The following is a 16340-nucleotide window of genomic DNA, read 5'->3' on the forward strand; positions in this document are numbered from 1 at the left end:
CAGTCACATGATATATATATATGAACACATATCTGAAACTATTAGTGGTGCAGATCATGGACACAGAATCCAGAGTCCTTTCTGGGGTCAAGAAAGGTGTCAGAAAAAAAGTAGTTTACTCATTCATCCACTGATGAATGAAACTGGGCTGGCTACATTATCTTGGCTATTGTGAATATAGTGCTGTAGTGAGCATGGGAATGCAAGTACTGCACAGAGCTGGGATAAAGGAGCTGATAGGTTTCAAACATAAAGAAAATTAAAAGACTGGGTGCCTTGTTTGATTGGTTTACATTGTGTATATGTGTACCTCATAAAAATGCACAATTATGTTAATCAAAAATTTTTAAATGAAATAAAATGCTTTTTTAAATGGTGTTTAAATCAGCTAGATAAATGGTCTTCTGTTCCTTTAAAAAAAATGATCCCCCAGAAATAAGAAAACCCCCCCAGAGGACTGAGGTTACAACTGCCCAAAGCTCTGGTCCACGCAATGGCTCTTTCAAACAAGGCCTTCCACTCTCATGCCCCATTCCGAAGAGCAGATTTACCCACTGACTAGGGTTGTTCCCATGGACCAGAACATCTTGAAAACGAACTTTGTCTTCACACTTCACTGGGCACAGTGGCAGTTTGGCTACAGAATTAACTGGCCAGAAACATTTCCAAGGTCAGACATGAAAAGACAGGCGCACACATGTAAAAACTAGTTAAGTGTTCAAAGCAGAAACTTGGCCTTGAGATGTTTTCTTTCCAGGGAGGAGGTTCGGTGGTTGGTAGAGGATCAAAAGAACCTGTTGATAGCTTCAGAGAATGTAGAAGCTATGGTTCTGAAAGGGGAATTCCTGAACATAGTGGGCAGAGGTTGTGCACACACACACACTGTGAAGCACCTCAGATGAAGGTTTATGGCTAGAAGAATATACAGTGGGGGGCAAGGGATACCCACCTGCCTCCAGCTGTCTCATGCCAGCATGAATGTCCTCACATGCAGCCTCACACAGATAAGACATGTACCAAAATTGAGGTAAAGGTTCTGTGTGAGAAACATCCTGAAATATTTTTTTTTGACAGGCAGAGTGGACAGTGAGAGAGAGAGACAGAGAAAAAGGTCTTCCTTTGCCATTGGTTCACCCTCCAATGGCCGCCACGGTTGGCGCGCTGCGGCCGGCGCACTGCGCTGATCCGATGGCAGGAGCCAGGGGCTTATCCTGGTCTCCCATGGGGTGCAGGACCCAAGCACTTGGGCCATCCTCCACTGCACTCCCTGGCCACAGCAGAGAGCTGGCCTGGAAGAGGGGCAACCGGGACAGAATCCGGTGCCCCGACCAGGACTAGAACCCGGTGTGCCAGCGCCACAAGGTGGAGGATTAGCCTAGTAAGCCGTAGCGCCGGCCAACATCCTGAAATATTTTTAGTAGACCCACCCCTGAGGGTGGAGATATTCTCAGATCATCAGAGTCCCTACCTGCTTTATATTTTATGGGAACACTCAAAATTCCTGTCACAGTCTTAATCTAATTTCTGGTTCTGTGTCCCCATCCCTAGCATTGAACATACTGCTGCATCCATGATACCATTTTTCCTTGGCATTTCTGACTCAAAGTCCCTGGGGCATAGAGTCCAGAGAAATACAGGTGTCATTTTCCAGCAAATGTAGCATGGACAGGATGCAGATTCCATATCTCACATCCCGAAGGGCTCTTTGTCATTCATTGTCCACTAGCTGTCCTCATCCCAGGCTCCGGCTACTTTCTTGCGCCTACCTTGATGCTTTTCCTTTCTGCAGCGATGAATCAGAAGGAAAAGGAAAAAGAGAAAGATGCAAGGTCCAAGGATGAAACCAAGGACACTCGTCACAAAGAGGATCCCAGGGGCAGGATTTGAGTGGATCGCTGGAAAAAACATATCTTGAGTATAAGAAGGACACAGGAGAATGCTGCCACTACTGTTACCTCCTGGGTGCTAAGCATAATGAAGTCACAGCTTCAGGAACAATGGGAGATTGTGAGGGCCTCTGAGGGACGGGCTTGACTTTGCCCTTAGGGCATCTCAACCCCACCCTATCAGAGACCCTGAGACTGTTAAATATGAGAATGCTAATTCATATCTGGAAGCTTCACAACTGACACAGATTTGTAGATTCAGAGGCACTAGCTTAAGTGCATGTTCCAAGGAGAGCTCAGAGCACAGTGCAGGCCAAGTAACCTATTTTTGCCAAATGGTCTGTCCTAAAATCAACCCAGAGAAAGGACATTTTTCCTGAGGAGAGACTCCCGATCCTTTTTTTAAGGGCCAAGTGCCCCCTGTTCATTCCTGTCTGAAGTGTGTTGCCCAGAGAGTATCTTATATTGTCCACCCTGTCATGTGGGACAGAAGGGAACCCAGCACCTACTTGAATGTGAGACAAATGTTCTATATAGTTCATACACCAAAACAAGAACCTGCACTTGACCAACCATCACCAGGACATTCACCCTGAATCCTTGACCCTACATTTCTGGGAGGTTCCAGGTTCTCTTCCAGCAAAAATGCTCAGAGAAACCCAGCAATTCAGGCTGTAGCCTCACCCAGCTGTGGGAAAAATATTTATACTCATTTCCATGAGCCTTTTTTGAAAGAACAAGTTTATATTCCTACCATTTCTAGAGGAAATTACTACAAATTTTTTTAGCTGAAAACAACAGAAATGTGTTGTCTCACAGTTCTGGAGTCCAGAAGTCTGAAATCAATGTGCCAGCAAAGTCAGGCTCCCTCTGGAGACTCCTGGGGAGGAGACTTCCTTGCCTCTTCCCGTTTTGTGCTTCCATAAAACCATGACATGCTTGGCTTGTAGACGCATTACTCTGGTTTCTGCCTGGGGCATTTTCTCCTGGGGCATCTCTTGTCTTCACACAATGTGCTTCTCTCTGTGGTAGTGTGTAAATGCCCCTCTGCTTATAAGAACACCTGTCATGGGATTAGGGCCCACCTAATCCATTATGACCTCATTTTAATGTCTACAAAGATGCTATTTCCAAGCAAGGCCACATTCTAAAGTTCTGGATGGGGATGGATTTGGGGGAAGATATTAATCAACCCAGTACATACCTCCTCTCCAAAGCTGTCACAACTAATTCTCTTTACAGAGTATCTGCCTACAGCTTCTTCACTCACGGGGACTCCTCACTCCAGCATCCACATCACCCCTGTTGTCTGTCTCACAGTGACTGCAAGTCTAGTCGGCAAAGAGGAATCCCTGCCCCTGCATTACACCTCCACAAGCCAGGCACAGCTTCCCCAGGTGGCCAGAGCAGAGATATGCACACCACGGTGCAAGGTATAAAAAGATTAAGCACACTTTCAGATACTCACAGATACCCACTACTCTATATGAACATATCTTGGAAAGTCATGCATTGTATAATCAAATTGCACTACATTAGTGCTTCCTTAAGATTCCCAACAGAACTGTACGGGAACCCATGATCTACAGTGATCACACTTGAGACTATCAGCATCACTCTTCAGGACCTAAAGAAATGCACAGGGTTAGTAAACCCTGAGCCAAACACTCCAAGACTGCACACGTGGTCTATGTCTGGGCCAAGAACCAGTGTGCACAACAGTCACTGTCTTTTCCTTTTCTAAAATGTGTTTATACAAGAGGAACAGATTTCATGTATTTCAGATGTACAATTTTAATAAAAATGTGGTTGAATGTTTCATAACGACAAAAACAACTGTTACAAAGTAAGTGCTGTAAAACTTGCGCTTTGAGATAGGAAGTTTGAGAGCATGAGGTTTACTGAGGAATACTCTTACAGGGGGTGAAGAGGAAGAATGGACATGCGATACCTGGACTGTAACATAGCCACAACAAAGGCTCAGCCGATCCCACAGGGTGCTCCAGAGCTGGAGTTGCCCTTCACAGTTGGGCCAGAGGGAGAAGAGGGAAGGCTGGGCGCTCAACACTCATATACCAAAGAATCATTGAAAAAGTACTGTCTCAGGGAACAACCACCCACCCACGTCCACAGCAGCTGGGAAACAGGTGCTTTAGTTAAGAAGGGAGACACTGGCCAGCGCTGTGACTCAATAGGCTAATCCTCCACCTGTGGCACCGGCACACCGGGTTCTAGTCCCAGTCGGGGCACCGGATTCTATCCCGGTTGCCTCTCTTCCAGGCCAGCTCTCTGCTGTGGCCCGGGAGTGCAGTGGAGGATGGCCCAAGTGCTTGGGCCCTGCACACCGTGGGAGACTAGGAGAAAGCACCTGGCTCCTGGCTTTGGATCAGCGCAGTGCGCTGGCCTCAGCGTGCCAGCCGCAGTGGCCATTGGAGGGTGAACCAACGGTAAAGACCTTTCTCTCTGTCTCTCTCTCTCACTGTCCACTCTACCTGTCAAAGAAGAAGAAGAAGAAGAAGAAGAAGAAGAAGAAGAAGAAGAAGAAGAAGAAGAAGAAGAAGAAGGGAGACACTACAGCTTCCACCACAGTCACGTTTCATGTCTGATTCGCTTGCTTTGTACATGAGGGAGGCAACATACATTAAGTTATGAGAGCTTATTCTTGTTGGATTCTTGAAAGCCTCTCTCTGGGGGAGACTGGTGTGAGGAGAGTTCATAGAACAAGCTACAGATCCTACCACTGCAGTTGGATCTCAAGTCCACAACTACTCCTCATCTCTCTCTTGTACCACATTGGAAATTGTCCCCTCCTTCTGTGAGCACCTCTGCCGGTTCAGGTGGCTTACCTGGTAGGACGATCCAGCCACTAATAATAAAGGGTCTGAAACCCTGACCACCGTTCACCTCTCAGACTGTAGATGCTGCATTTGTACTTTTATCAAAATGGGGCAAAGGAGGAGTGTCAAGAGATACTCAAATAGATTATCTGCACACAGAATATATTCTTACCTGCACCCACTGTGCGGCACTTCTCCTCTAACTGATGATCCATTGTTCCTCTAAGAAGGTAACTGGGGGCCGGTGCTGTGGCACAGCTAGCTAAAGCTCCGGCCTGCAGCAGCAGCAGCATCACACATGGCCACCAGTTCCAGCCCCAGCGGCTGGATTGGAAGTGGAGCTGCAGGCAAGAAAGGAAAATCCATACCTAAAGTAAGTGCTGACCATGGTACAGATGAATCACTGCCCTTTCCATGGTGAAAGGGGTCCAGTGTCATCACCTCACCATCGTGTGCTTAACTGATGCCCCTGGGAGCTGAGCTGGGAGCTGAGATGGCACTTCAGAGTTTTAATTCTAAATGCAACATTACTGAGCCTTTACACTCTTACTTTGATTAGGTATGGTTAATAAGCTGTCTTGGGGAAAGGGTATGACCTTGAAGGAGGAAATTCTCAAAGACCACTTATCGCCACTCTGAGTACCAAGGGGAGGGGATGCTGAAGGGAGACTTCCAAAACACAATAACAGGCCAGCGCTGCGGCTCAACAGGCTAATCCTCCGCCTTGCGGCGCCGGCACACCAGGTTCTAGTCTCAGTCGGGGCGCCGGATTCTGTCCCGGTTGCCCCTCTTCCAGGCCAGCTCTCTGCTGTGGCCCGGGAAGGCAGTGGAGGATGGCCCAAGTGCTTGGGCCCTGCATCCCATGGGAGACCAGGAGAAGCACCTGGCTCCTGGCTTCAGATCAGCGCGGTGCGCCGGCCGCAGCACGCTGGCCATGGCGGCCATTGGAGGGTGAACCAACGGCAAAGGAAGACCTTTCTCTCTGTCTCTCTCTCTCTCACTGTCCACTCTGCCTGTCAAAAAAACACACACACACACACACACAATAACGAAAGTGGAAACCTGACTGGAGGAGTTCAATACAAGACAAAAGTTGCAGAGCAAAGGAAGGGCGAAGTTAAAGAGTCATCAATAGAAAGTATTCAAGCTGAAAAACCGAGAAAAAGCACCATAAATAAACAGGTAAACCCTCTGAGACATGTGGGAAAATTGCAAAAGGTTTGCCTCTTATGTAATTGTACTTACAAAAAGAAAGGAAGAAGAATGTGGGACTAAAAAAGATTCCAAGAAATAATGGCTGACATTTTCCCAAGTTTAGCAATAAGCTGAATGAACCTGGAATGTGATCAACACAAATAAACTCACACAAGACACCATAATCAAATTTCGGGAAATGAAAGACAAAGTATATAAATGACTTAGAGAAAATCGGCACATTATCTATAAAGGAACAATAATTTGAGGGACAATTGATTTCTCTTGGAAATCATAGAGACATTTTCCAAGTGCTAAAAGAGTAGACCCATTAAATAAGAAATCTAAACTCAGGGAAAATATCCTTCTGGAATGAAAATGAATTAAGGACATTCTCATCTAAGGAAAATAAGATAATTTGTCATTAGCAGCCATGCCCTAAAAAAGCAGCTAAATAAAGTTATTCAAACAAAAGGAAATAAGATATAGGAATCTTGGGATGTCAGCAATAAAGATATATGAAATAGGTAAATTCATTGGTGAATATAATAGAGTATCCTTCTCCTTTTGATTTTTTAAAATACATGTATTTGTGGAAAATAGTATTATAGTCAATAAATGCATACAAATATGTATCATGTTCAACTCCTCAAAGATTATCACTTCTATTTGTAAGAAACCTTTAGGGGCCAATGGTGTGGCACAGTGGGTCAAGCCAACCCCTGCAACACCAGCAACCCTTGTGGTGCCAGTTCATGTCCCTGCTGCTATACTGCCAAACCAGGTGGGAAAGCTGGTGGGAAAGATGTCCATGTCCTTGGGCCCTTGCACCCATCTGGGAGACCCAGATGGAGTTCCAGGCTCCTGGCTTTGACGCGGTCCAGCCCTGGCCATTGCAGCCATTTGGGGAGTGAATTAGCAGATAAAAGATTTCTCTCTGTCTCTCCCTCTATCTGTAACTGTGACCTTCAAAGTCATCTCCCCTTAATTATTTTGAAATGTATGATTGCTGCACGCCATAGTCACCCTACTGTGCTATACATCAGTAAAACTACTTCCCATCCTCTAATTGTATTTTTTTTGACAGGCAGAGTGGACAGTGAGAGAGAGAGAGAGACAGAGATAAAGGTCTTCCTTTACTATTGGTTCACCCTCCAATGGCCACTGCAGCTGGCGCGCTGTGGCCCGCGCTGATCCGAAGCCAGGAGCCAGGTGCTTCTCCTGGTCTCCCATGCAGGTGCAGGGCCCAAGCACTTGGGCCATCCTCCACTGCACTCCCGGACCACAGCAAAAAGCTGACCTGGAAGAGGGGCAACTGGGACAGAATCCGGCACTCCGACTGGGACTAGAACCCAGTGTGCCAGCGCCGCAGGCAGAGGATTAGCCTATTGAGCTGCAGCACCGGCCTCTAATTGTATTTTGACACCCATTATCCATCATCTCTCTATCCCTGTTCCTCCTTACCTGAACTTTTAAAATTCTGTGTGACATCTGAAACAAAAAAAAAAGTATTATTTATCAGTATAGTAGAGGTACTGTTTACAACCACTCTAATAAGAAAGAAAGGAGGGTCAATAACTCTAAAGAGGTAAAGTTCCTATATTTCAGTGAAAGTGGTAAGATGTCAACACCAGTTCTCTGTAAAAGTTATACAGCTTAACTTCAGATTTTTATTGGCTGTAATACATATATCTATTCTAAGAGATAGATTCAAAATCATCAAAAGATGAATTGGACAGATTTCTTTAAAATATCCAAATAACCCACAGAAAGGCTATAAAAAGAAAAACAAAAGAATGAAGAACAGGAAATAAGCAGAAAACAAAAAATAAAATCAGATATGCAAGCACTAATATATCAACAACAACTTAACTGTAAATGGCCTAAATATATCAATTAAAAGACTGAGATCGAGGCCAGTGCTGTGGTGCAGTAGGTTAAGCCTCCACCTGGGGTGCTAACATCCCATATGGGTGCTGACTCTAGTTCTGGCTGCTCCACTTCCAATCCAGCTCTTAGCTGGTGGCCTGGGAGGGCAATGGAAGATAACCCAAGTGCTTGGGCCTCTGCACCCATGTGGGAGACCAGGAAGAAGTTCTCGGCTTGCAGCCATTTGGGAAGTGAACCAGCAAATGGAAGACCTCTCTCTCTCTCTCTCTTTCTCTCTCTCTGTCTCTCCCTCTGTCTGTAGCTCTGCCTCTCAAATAAATAAATAAATTTTTTAAAAAAGATTTTGGTGAAACACATTTTTTCAAATGACCTAATTATATATGCTATCTATAAAAGTCACTTCAAATATGCCACAAGTAAGCTGAAAATAAAATATTGGAGAAAGATATATCAAGAAAATATCAAGTAAAAGAAAGCAGAAGCAAAGGAAAAAAATCACAGACATTTCATAATGACAAAAGGGTTAAACCACAGAAGACACATTATTCATAAATGCATATGTACTAAATAAAACACATGAGACAAAAATTCACAGGACTGAAAAGATAAGTAGAAAACCCCATAATGATAAAGGTACAGGATGGGGAACTTAAATAGTCATCTTAGAGCAACTGACAGAAACACTAAACAGAACATCACCAAGCATATACTTGTAGAAAAACAGAAAAATACCGCCAACCAACAGGATTCATAGAGATCTGTAGAACACTATTAAACATCAGAACACAGATTCATTTCAAGAGCACATGAAATAGTAACCAAAAGTAACCGTACACTGAGTCAAAAACCTCAATGACTACAAAGGTTAAAATCATACAGAATACCCTCAATGACTACAAAGGTTAAAATCATACAGAATATGCTCTCTGACCACATGGAATCAAGCTATTAACCATTTAAAGACATATAACAGAAAATTTTTCAACTACTTGAAAGTTAAACAGCACACTTTGCTATTTCTATTTTTTGAATTTAAATAAAGGGAACAAAATTCATGTATTTCATAGATAATAGTATTAACAGCATAATGATACTTTTTACCCTAGTCTCCCACATTCACTAACTCCCACCCTCCTCCTTCTTTTCTTTTTTTTTTCTTTTAATTTTCACAATGACATAGCTTCAATTTACTTCACAATCACAAGCTTAAGTATACTCCCAGGAGCAGGAGGGCAGGATAATATGGTACATCAGTTTTCAGCTTTCTGAAGAATCTCCATATTGTCTTTCATGATGGTTGTACTAGTTTACACTCCCATCAACAGTGTATGTGGGTACCTTTTTCCCCACATGCTCACCAACATTCATTACTTTTTTCATTTTTTGGATGATAGCCATTTTAATTGGGAAGAGGTGAAACCTCACTGTGGTTTTTATTTGCATTTCCCTAATGGCTAGTGATCCTGAGCATCTTTTCATGTGACTGTTGGCTTTTTGTATTTCATCCTTTGAAAAATGCCTGTTCAAGGGCCAGAGTTGTGGTGCAGTGGATTAACGCCCTGGCCTGAAGCCCCAGCATCCCATATGGGCGCCTGTTCAAGACCCAGCTGCTCCACTTCTAATGCAGCTCTCTGCTATGGCCTGGGAAAGCAGTGGAAGATGGCCCAAGTCCTTGGACCCTTGCACCTGCGTGGGAGACCTGGAAGAAGCTCCTGGCTCCTGGCTTCAGATCAGGTGCAACTCCAGCTCTTGCGGCCAATTGGGGAGTGAACCATCGGATGGAAGACCTCTCTCTCTCTCTCTCTCTCTCTCTCTCTCTGTAACTCTTTCTTTCAAATAAATAAATCTTTTAAAAAAAGAAAAATGCCTGTTCATATCCTTAGCCCATTTCTTTTTTTGTATATAATTTTTTTAATTTTTTATTTTTTAAGGTGAACAAATGTTATGTAGTTCATATATACAGATTTAGGAGCATAGTGATAATTTCCACCCTACCCTCCCTCCTACCCAAACTCCCACCCTCTCTCCTCTTTTCTTTCTTATTCTTTAATTTTTACAATGATCTACTTTCAGTTTATCTTATACTCATGAGATTAACCCTACACTAAGTAAAGAATTTAACAGATATTAAGAAGGAAAAAATGCTGTTCCTCAACAGTAGAGGCAAGGCTGTAAACAATCATCAAATCTCAAATTGTTTTTTTCATTGTTGTTGAGTTTCTTGAATTCTTTATATATCATGGTTATTAATCCTTTATCAGATGTATAATTTGCAAATATTTTCTCCCATTCTGTCAGTTGCCTCTTCACCTTCTTGAGTGTTTCCTTTATAGTGCAGAAGCCTCATAGCTTGAAATAATCCCATTTGTCATTTTTACCTTTATTGCCTGCAGTTCTGGGGTCTTATTCAAGAAGTCTTTGCCTATCCCAAAGCCTTCCAGTTTTTCCTCTGTTTCCCTCTAGTGATTTCATGGTTTTAGGTTTTAGATTTAGCTCCCTGATCCTCGGTGAGTTGATTTTTGAATAGGATACCAGGTAGCAAGTCTTGTTTCATACCGCTGCATGCAGACATCCAATTTTCCCAACACCACTTGTTCACCAGACTGTCCTTTCCCCCGGGGGTGATTGTAGCTCATTTGTCAAAAATTAGTTGGTTATAGATGTGTGAATGAATTTCTGGGGTCTCTTCTCTGTTCCAACGGCCTACATATCTATTCTTGTGCCATTACCAGGATATCTTGATCATAGCTGCCCTGTAATATGTCTTGAAATATGGGATTGTGATGCTTCCAGCTTTATTTTTATTGTTTAGGGTTTCTTTAGCTATTTGGATCTCTCATGATTCCATACGAATTTTAGGATCAACTTTTCGAGGTCTGAGAAGAACACCTTTGGTATTTTGATTGGCATAAAATGAATCTGTAAGTTACATTTTGATATATATTAATTCATCCAATTCATGGAAGTCTGTGAGTGAGAGCACAGTGGAAAAAAGGGACCATCAAAGAAGGAGGCACCTTTCTCTGAAGGAAGGAGAGAACTTCCACTTTGATTATGGCCCTGTCTAAATAAGGTCAGAGTTTGTGAACTCAAAAGGGTTCCATACCCTTAGCAGTTCATGACAAGAGCCTTAGGTGATCACTGACGTCATAAATAAGAGTGTCAATTGTTAAATCAACAATAGGAGTCACTGTGCACTTGCTCCACATATAGGACCTCTGTCCTCAATGAGTTGTACTATGAGAATTGATGATAAAACTTGTCTTCAAACAGTACTTTATACTTTGTGTGTCTGTATGGGTGCAAATTGTTGAAATCTTTACTTAGTATAGAGTTGATCTTCTGTATATACAGATAATTAAAAATGAATCTTAGTGAAGAATAGGATGAGAGAGGGAGGAGGAGATGAGATGGGAGTGGGGATGGGAGGGTGGATATGGGAGGAAGAACTGCTATATTCCAAAAGCTGTACCTATGAAATTTATATTTATTAAATAAAAGTTTTCTAAAAAAAAAGTGGAAGATCATTCCATTTATTTTGTGTCTTCTATTTCTTTCCTAAGTGTTTTGTAATTTTCACTATAGAGTGAAAGTCCTTGGTTAATTAAACCTGAGATTTTTAAATATTCTTGTAGAATTTGTGAATGGGACTGATCTTACAAGTTCTTTCTCAGCAATGACATTGTTTGTGTATACAAACGCTATTGATTTTTGTGTGTTGATGTTATATCCTGCAACTTTGCCAAGCTCCCTTGAGTTACAATAATTTCTTTTGATAAATTCTTTTGATTCCCCTATAAAACAACACACTTTGAAATAATCCATAAATCAAAGAAGTTCCAAGGAAAAGTTTAAAATATATTTAATTGAATTTTAAAACACATTGAACTGAATTTTAAAATGCATATAAAGGGGCCAGTGCTGTGGCATAATGGGTAAAGCCACCGCCTGTGCTGCTGGGATCCCACATGAGCGCTGGTTCGAGTCCCGGCTGCTCCACTTCGGATTCAGAGTACCTGAAATGTAACATATTGGAGTGCAACAGACATTTTGAGATTAGATGGTTGTTTATAACCTTCGTCTCTCCATAGAGAAACAGTGACTTTTTTTTTTCTTTCTCTTCATACTATTTGTTGAATTCTTTTACTTAGAGTAGGGTTAACTACTATATTAAGTGTACTGAAAATAGATCTTTGTAAAAACTAAGAGGGGGAATGCAAGAGGGAGGGGGAGGAAGGGTTGGAGCATGGGCAGGAGGGAGGGTAGGGGAGAAGTGTCACTGTGTTCCTAAATCTGTATATATGGAATATAGGAAACATGTATAACTTAAATAAAAATTTTAAAAAACAGAAGCAAAAAAAATGAATGGCATAAACCTGAGGGGGAAGTTTAACTTCAAACAAAGTTTTGTATTGATAAATAATGCTTTTTACTACAAAATTAATTTAAAGCAAGTTAAAACTCCATAGCAAAAAAAAAAGCCAATCTAAAAACAAGCAGTAGATCTAACCACACCTAGATATTTCTTAAAAGAAGACATAAATGGAGCCCAGCATTGTGGCACAATAAGCTAAACTACTGCCTGCAGCACTGGCATCCCATTTGAGCACCGGTTTGAGTCCCAGATGCTCCACTTACAATCCAGCTCTATGCTAATGCACGTGGGAAAACATTGAAAAATGGCCCAATTACCTGGGATCCTGACACCCACTGGGGAGACCTGATGAAGCTCCTAGCTACCGGCTTTTTTCCTGGCCCAGCTCCAGTCCAGTCCTGGCAGTTGCAGTCATTTGGGGAGTAAACCAGCAGATATAAGATCTCTCTCTCTCTCTCTTCTCTCTCTCTCTCTCTCTCTCTCTCTCTCTCTCTCTGTGTGTGTGTGTGTGTGTGTGTATAACTCTATCTTTCATATAAATAAGTAAATCTTTTTATAATGACATAAAGGACCAATAGGTACCTGAAAAAGATATTCAGCATCATTAATCATTAGTGAAATACAAAAGATAACAAGAGTTGGCAAGGATGTGGACAAAAGGGCCCTTGCACACTGTTGGTGGGAACATAAGTTAGTACAACACTGTGGGAAACAGTATAGAGGTTTCTCAAAAATTTAAAAATATAACTATCATATGATCCAGTGATCACACTACTGGGTATATATCCAAGGGAAATGAAATCACTCAGTTAAAGAGATATCTGTACTTCCATGTTTACTGCAGCAACATTCACAATAGCCAAGAAATGGAAGCAATCTAAATGTCTGTCAATTAATGAATGGCTAAAGAAAATGTGCTGCATATAACCAAAAGACATACAGCCACAAATGCTGGCAAGGACGAGAAGGAAGAAGAGTTCTTAGACACTGTTGCTGGGGTATAAATTAGTGCAACCACTGTGGAAAACAATATGGAGATTTATTTAAAAACTAGAAATAGACTGGCCATATGATCTAGCAATCCCACTACTGGGTATATACACAAAAGACATGAACATCTTGTATCAAATAGATACCTGCACCACTGTGTTTATAGCACCACTCTTCACAATTACCAAAATATAGAATCAATCAAGGTATCTATCATCAGATAAATGGATAAAGAAAATGTGGCATATATATTCTCATATTCAATATTATATTCAATATTATTATTGAATATTGATATATTCGTATATTATATATTCATATATTCAATATTATTGAGCTATAAAAAAGAAGGAAATTCCATCATTTGCATCAAGGTGGTTGGAACTAGAGGACATTGTGTTGACTGAAATGAACCAGATACAGAAAGATAAAAATTCTGTAGTTTTCTTTTATGTGTGAAAGTTAAAATTAAAGAAAAAAAAATTTTAAATGCAAAAACAGGCTGGCGCCACAGCTCAACAGGCTAATCCTCCGCCTAGCGGCGCCGGCACACCAGGTTCTAGTCCCGGTCGGGGCACCGGATTCTGTCCCAGTTGCCCCTCTTCCAAGCCAGCTCTCTGCTGTGGCCCGGGAAGGCAGTGGAGGATGGCCCAAGTCCTTGGGCCCTGCACCCCACGGGAGACCAGGAGAAGCACCTGGCTCCTGGCTTTGGATCAGCGCGGTGCGCCGACAGCAATGTGCTGGCCACGGCGGCCATTGGAGGGTGAACCAACGGCAAAAGGAAGACCTTTCTCTCTGTCTCTCTCTCTCTCACTGTCCACTCTGCCTGTCAAAAAAAAAGAAAAAAAATTCAAAAACAATTATAAAAGAGACTAGCCTGCTGTTCACAGCCTGCTGCTTCACTATATAATGGAAACTACTCTGTGACTACCTTGTAATGTGTGGCCCCACCATGTCCCAGGGGAGCGTGAGTTATTCTTGGATGAAGTATCTGTACCAACACCCTCTGGGACAAAACTTCCCCTAAGATGTGAAGGAAGGAAACAAAAGACAGACTTCATTACTTCAGACTTGTCACCAAGAGAGCCCAGGACCTTCCTAAAGCTTCACCCATCACCTCGAAATGAAAGGAGAGGGAAGCTCACCCTATGAGCCTAATAATCACATCCTCTTCATACCTAGTCTCACCATTTCTCACTCAGCTGAGAATTTTTCAACTTTCCAGTCTTGATTTCCTACTCACCTTTTTTTCCATACTGTTAGGTCTTTTTTGAATCTTTGCAGCTACAATATATGGGCCATTTGTGTCACAAATATCAACTTTTCTTGGGACTATGGGGTACTGGAACTGACCCCAAAAAAACAGTGCATCTGATTGACATTGCTAGCTGAGCTGAACCAGCCATTAAGACAGGGCAGGCAGTGGAGAGGAGAGAAGAATAACACGTTTTGGTTTTTTTTTCTCCTTTCCTATATAAGGAGTTATTTAAGATTCAGCATCTAATTGGCTTGAACTTCAGAAAGTTTCTCCATATATCGCCTCTGATGGCAGGGAAGATGTTAATCAGTGTTTCTATTGGCTCATGGAAGATGGCGAGGTCAGAGGATGAGGCTATATAACCCTCTTCCTGCTGTAGAAGCCCCCATTAAGTGTAGGAGGGCTCCTTGTACCATTTCAGGAAGCTAAGGCTGTGCCTTGAAGAATGAGGATCCGAATGAGCATGAATGGACTGTATTTCCTCCAGGGACTTGCTTTTCTCCTTCTAGGCATCTTGGCAGATGATCAAGGTAAGCAGTCTCACTTGTTGACACCAGCCCGGTTACGAGATTAGGTCCAAGACTCTGGGGAATGGTCCCAGGGAGGTGAAGTCAAGGCCTCTCTTTCAATCGTATGGTTTTTAAACAAATCTGAACCTTACTGACAGTGAAAGTTGATTTTTCTCCAGTACAGTCTCTGTTTTATCGGGTTCAGCAGTGAGATGTTGCAGAAATATAAAGTCTGTTCTCAGATTGACCAGAATCTATGTTTTAGCCCTCCCTAAAAACACCTGAGAGCTCAGAAAATACCTGGTCACTTCCCAGTTTTTCTATAATGGTTTATGGCTGAGTGACAGCTGAGGCTGGGTCTCTCCTCTGTTCTTCCTGTACTCCATACTATGTCTGTCAACAGCATTTTGGTATTTCTGCTCTTTCAGCTGGTGGACTACTGTATGCATGTGTTTGTGTGTTACACAGAGAGAAATATGTCTAGTGGGGTTAAAGAGTAGTGAACACTAAATGTGTGATCAGAAATTTGCCCTGTGGAAGTCAGTTTTTTGCTTAGGGGTTCACAGAACTCACACTCTCTAAGAAATGTTGAATTTGATAGTGGAAGTGGCAATGATGATGATTATATGTATCTATGTTTATGATGAGACCAGATATGAACATCTTACTGCCTATTAAGAAAGCTCTCCTGGGGCCAGCGGCATGGCTCACTTGCTTAATCCTCTGTCTGTGGCAACAGCATCCCATATGGGTGCCGGGTTCTAGTCCCGGTTGCTCCTCTTCCAGTCCAGCTCTCTGCTGTGGCCTGGGAGGGCAGTGGAGAACAGCCCAAGTGCTTGGGCCCTGCACCCACATGGGAGACCAGGAGAAGCACCTGGATCCTGGCGTCAGATCGGCGCAGCGCCAGCCGTAGCAGCCATTTGGAGAGTGAACCAAGGGAAGGAAGACCTTTCTCTCTGTCTCTCTATCTCTCAATGTCTATAACTCTACTTGTCAAATAAATTTTAAAAAAAGAAAAAAGAAAGCTCTCCCAACATGAACTACAATCACACCCTAGATAACCCTGCACCTGCAGTCTGAGCCTGGCTTTGAGTTTCTTTTTGTTCCCCCACAAACCCACAGCCCAAGCATTATTCTGCTTTAATGTAGTATTTCCCCAGTCCTGGGCTCTTGTCAGAATATTTTTTCCTTTCTGTGCTGTCTCCCTTCCTACCTTCTGGGTTGGTGGTCCTGTAACCCTATTGTAGGATCATATTAAAGCACATTTACATCTACCCTGTTATACAGAAAAGAAAACTGATGCCAGTTGTAAGGTGTTCATGGATGGATTTCTATAAAATGCATTGAAAGGGATCCAGCCTTAGAGATTTCAGGATGTGCCTCTCGGTCAATTTTTTCCTA

General features: G+C 42.5%; 1 protein-coding gene across 1 annotated transcript in view; it reads left to right on the forward strand.

Annotated features, from left to right (window-relative positions):
• Window positions 1–572: 572 nt before the first annotated feature.
• The window catches only part of CD163 (CD163 molecule), a 75016-nt gene continuing 59248 nt past the window's right edge, over window positions 573–16340 (forward strand). Inside the window, 4 exon segments of the mRNA XM_062195201.1 lie at window positions 573–670; window positions 758–864; window positions 1727–1876; window positions 3129–3319. Coding sequence (XP_062051185.1) covers window positions 573–670; window positions 758–864; window positions 1727–1876; window positions 3129–3319 — 546 coding nt within the window.

This window comes from Lepus europaeus, chromosome 6 (genome assembly GCF_033115175.1).
Source record: "Lepus europaeus isolate LE1 chromosome 6, mLepTim1.pri, whole genome shotgun sequence".
In the NCBI taxonomy this organism is placed as follows: Eukaryota; Metazoa; Chordata; class Mammalia; order Lagomorpha; family Leporidae; genus Lepus; species Lepus europaeus.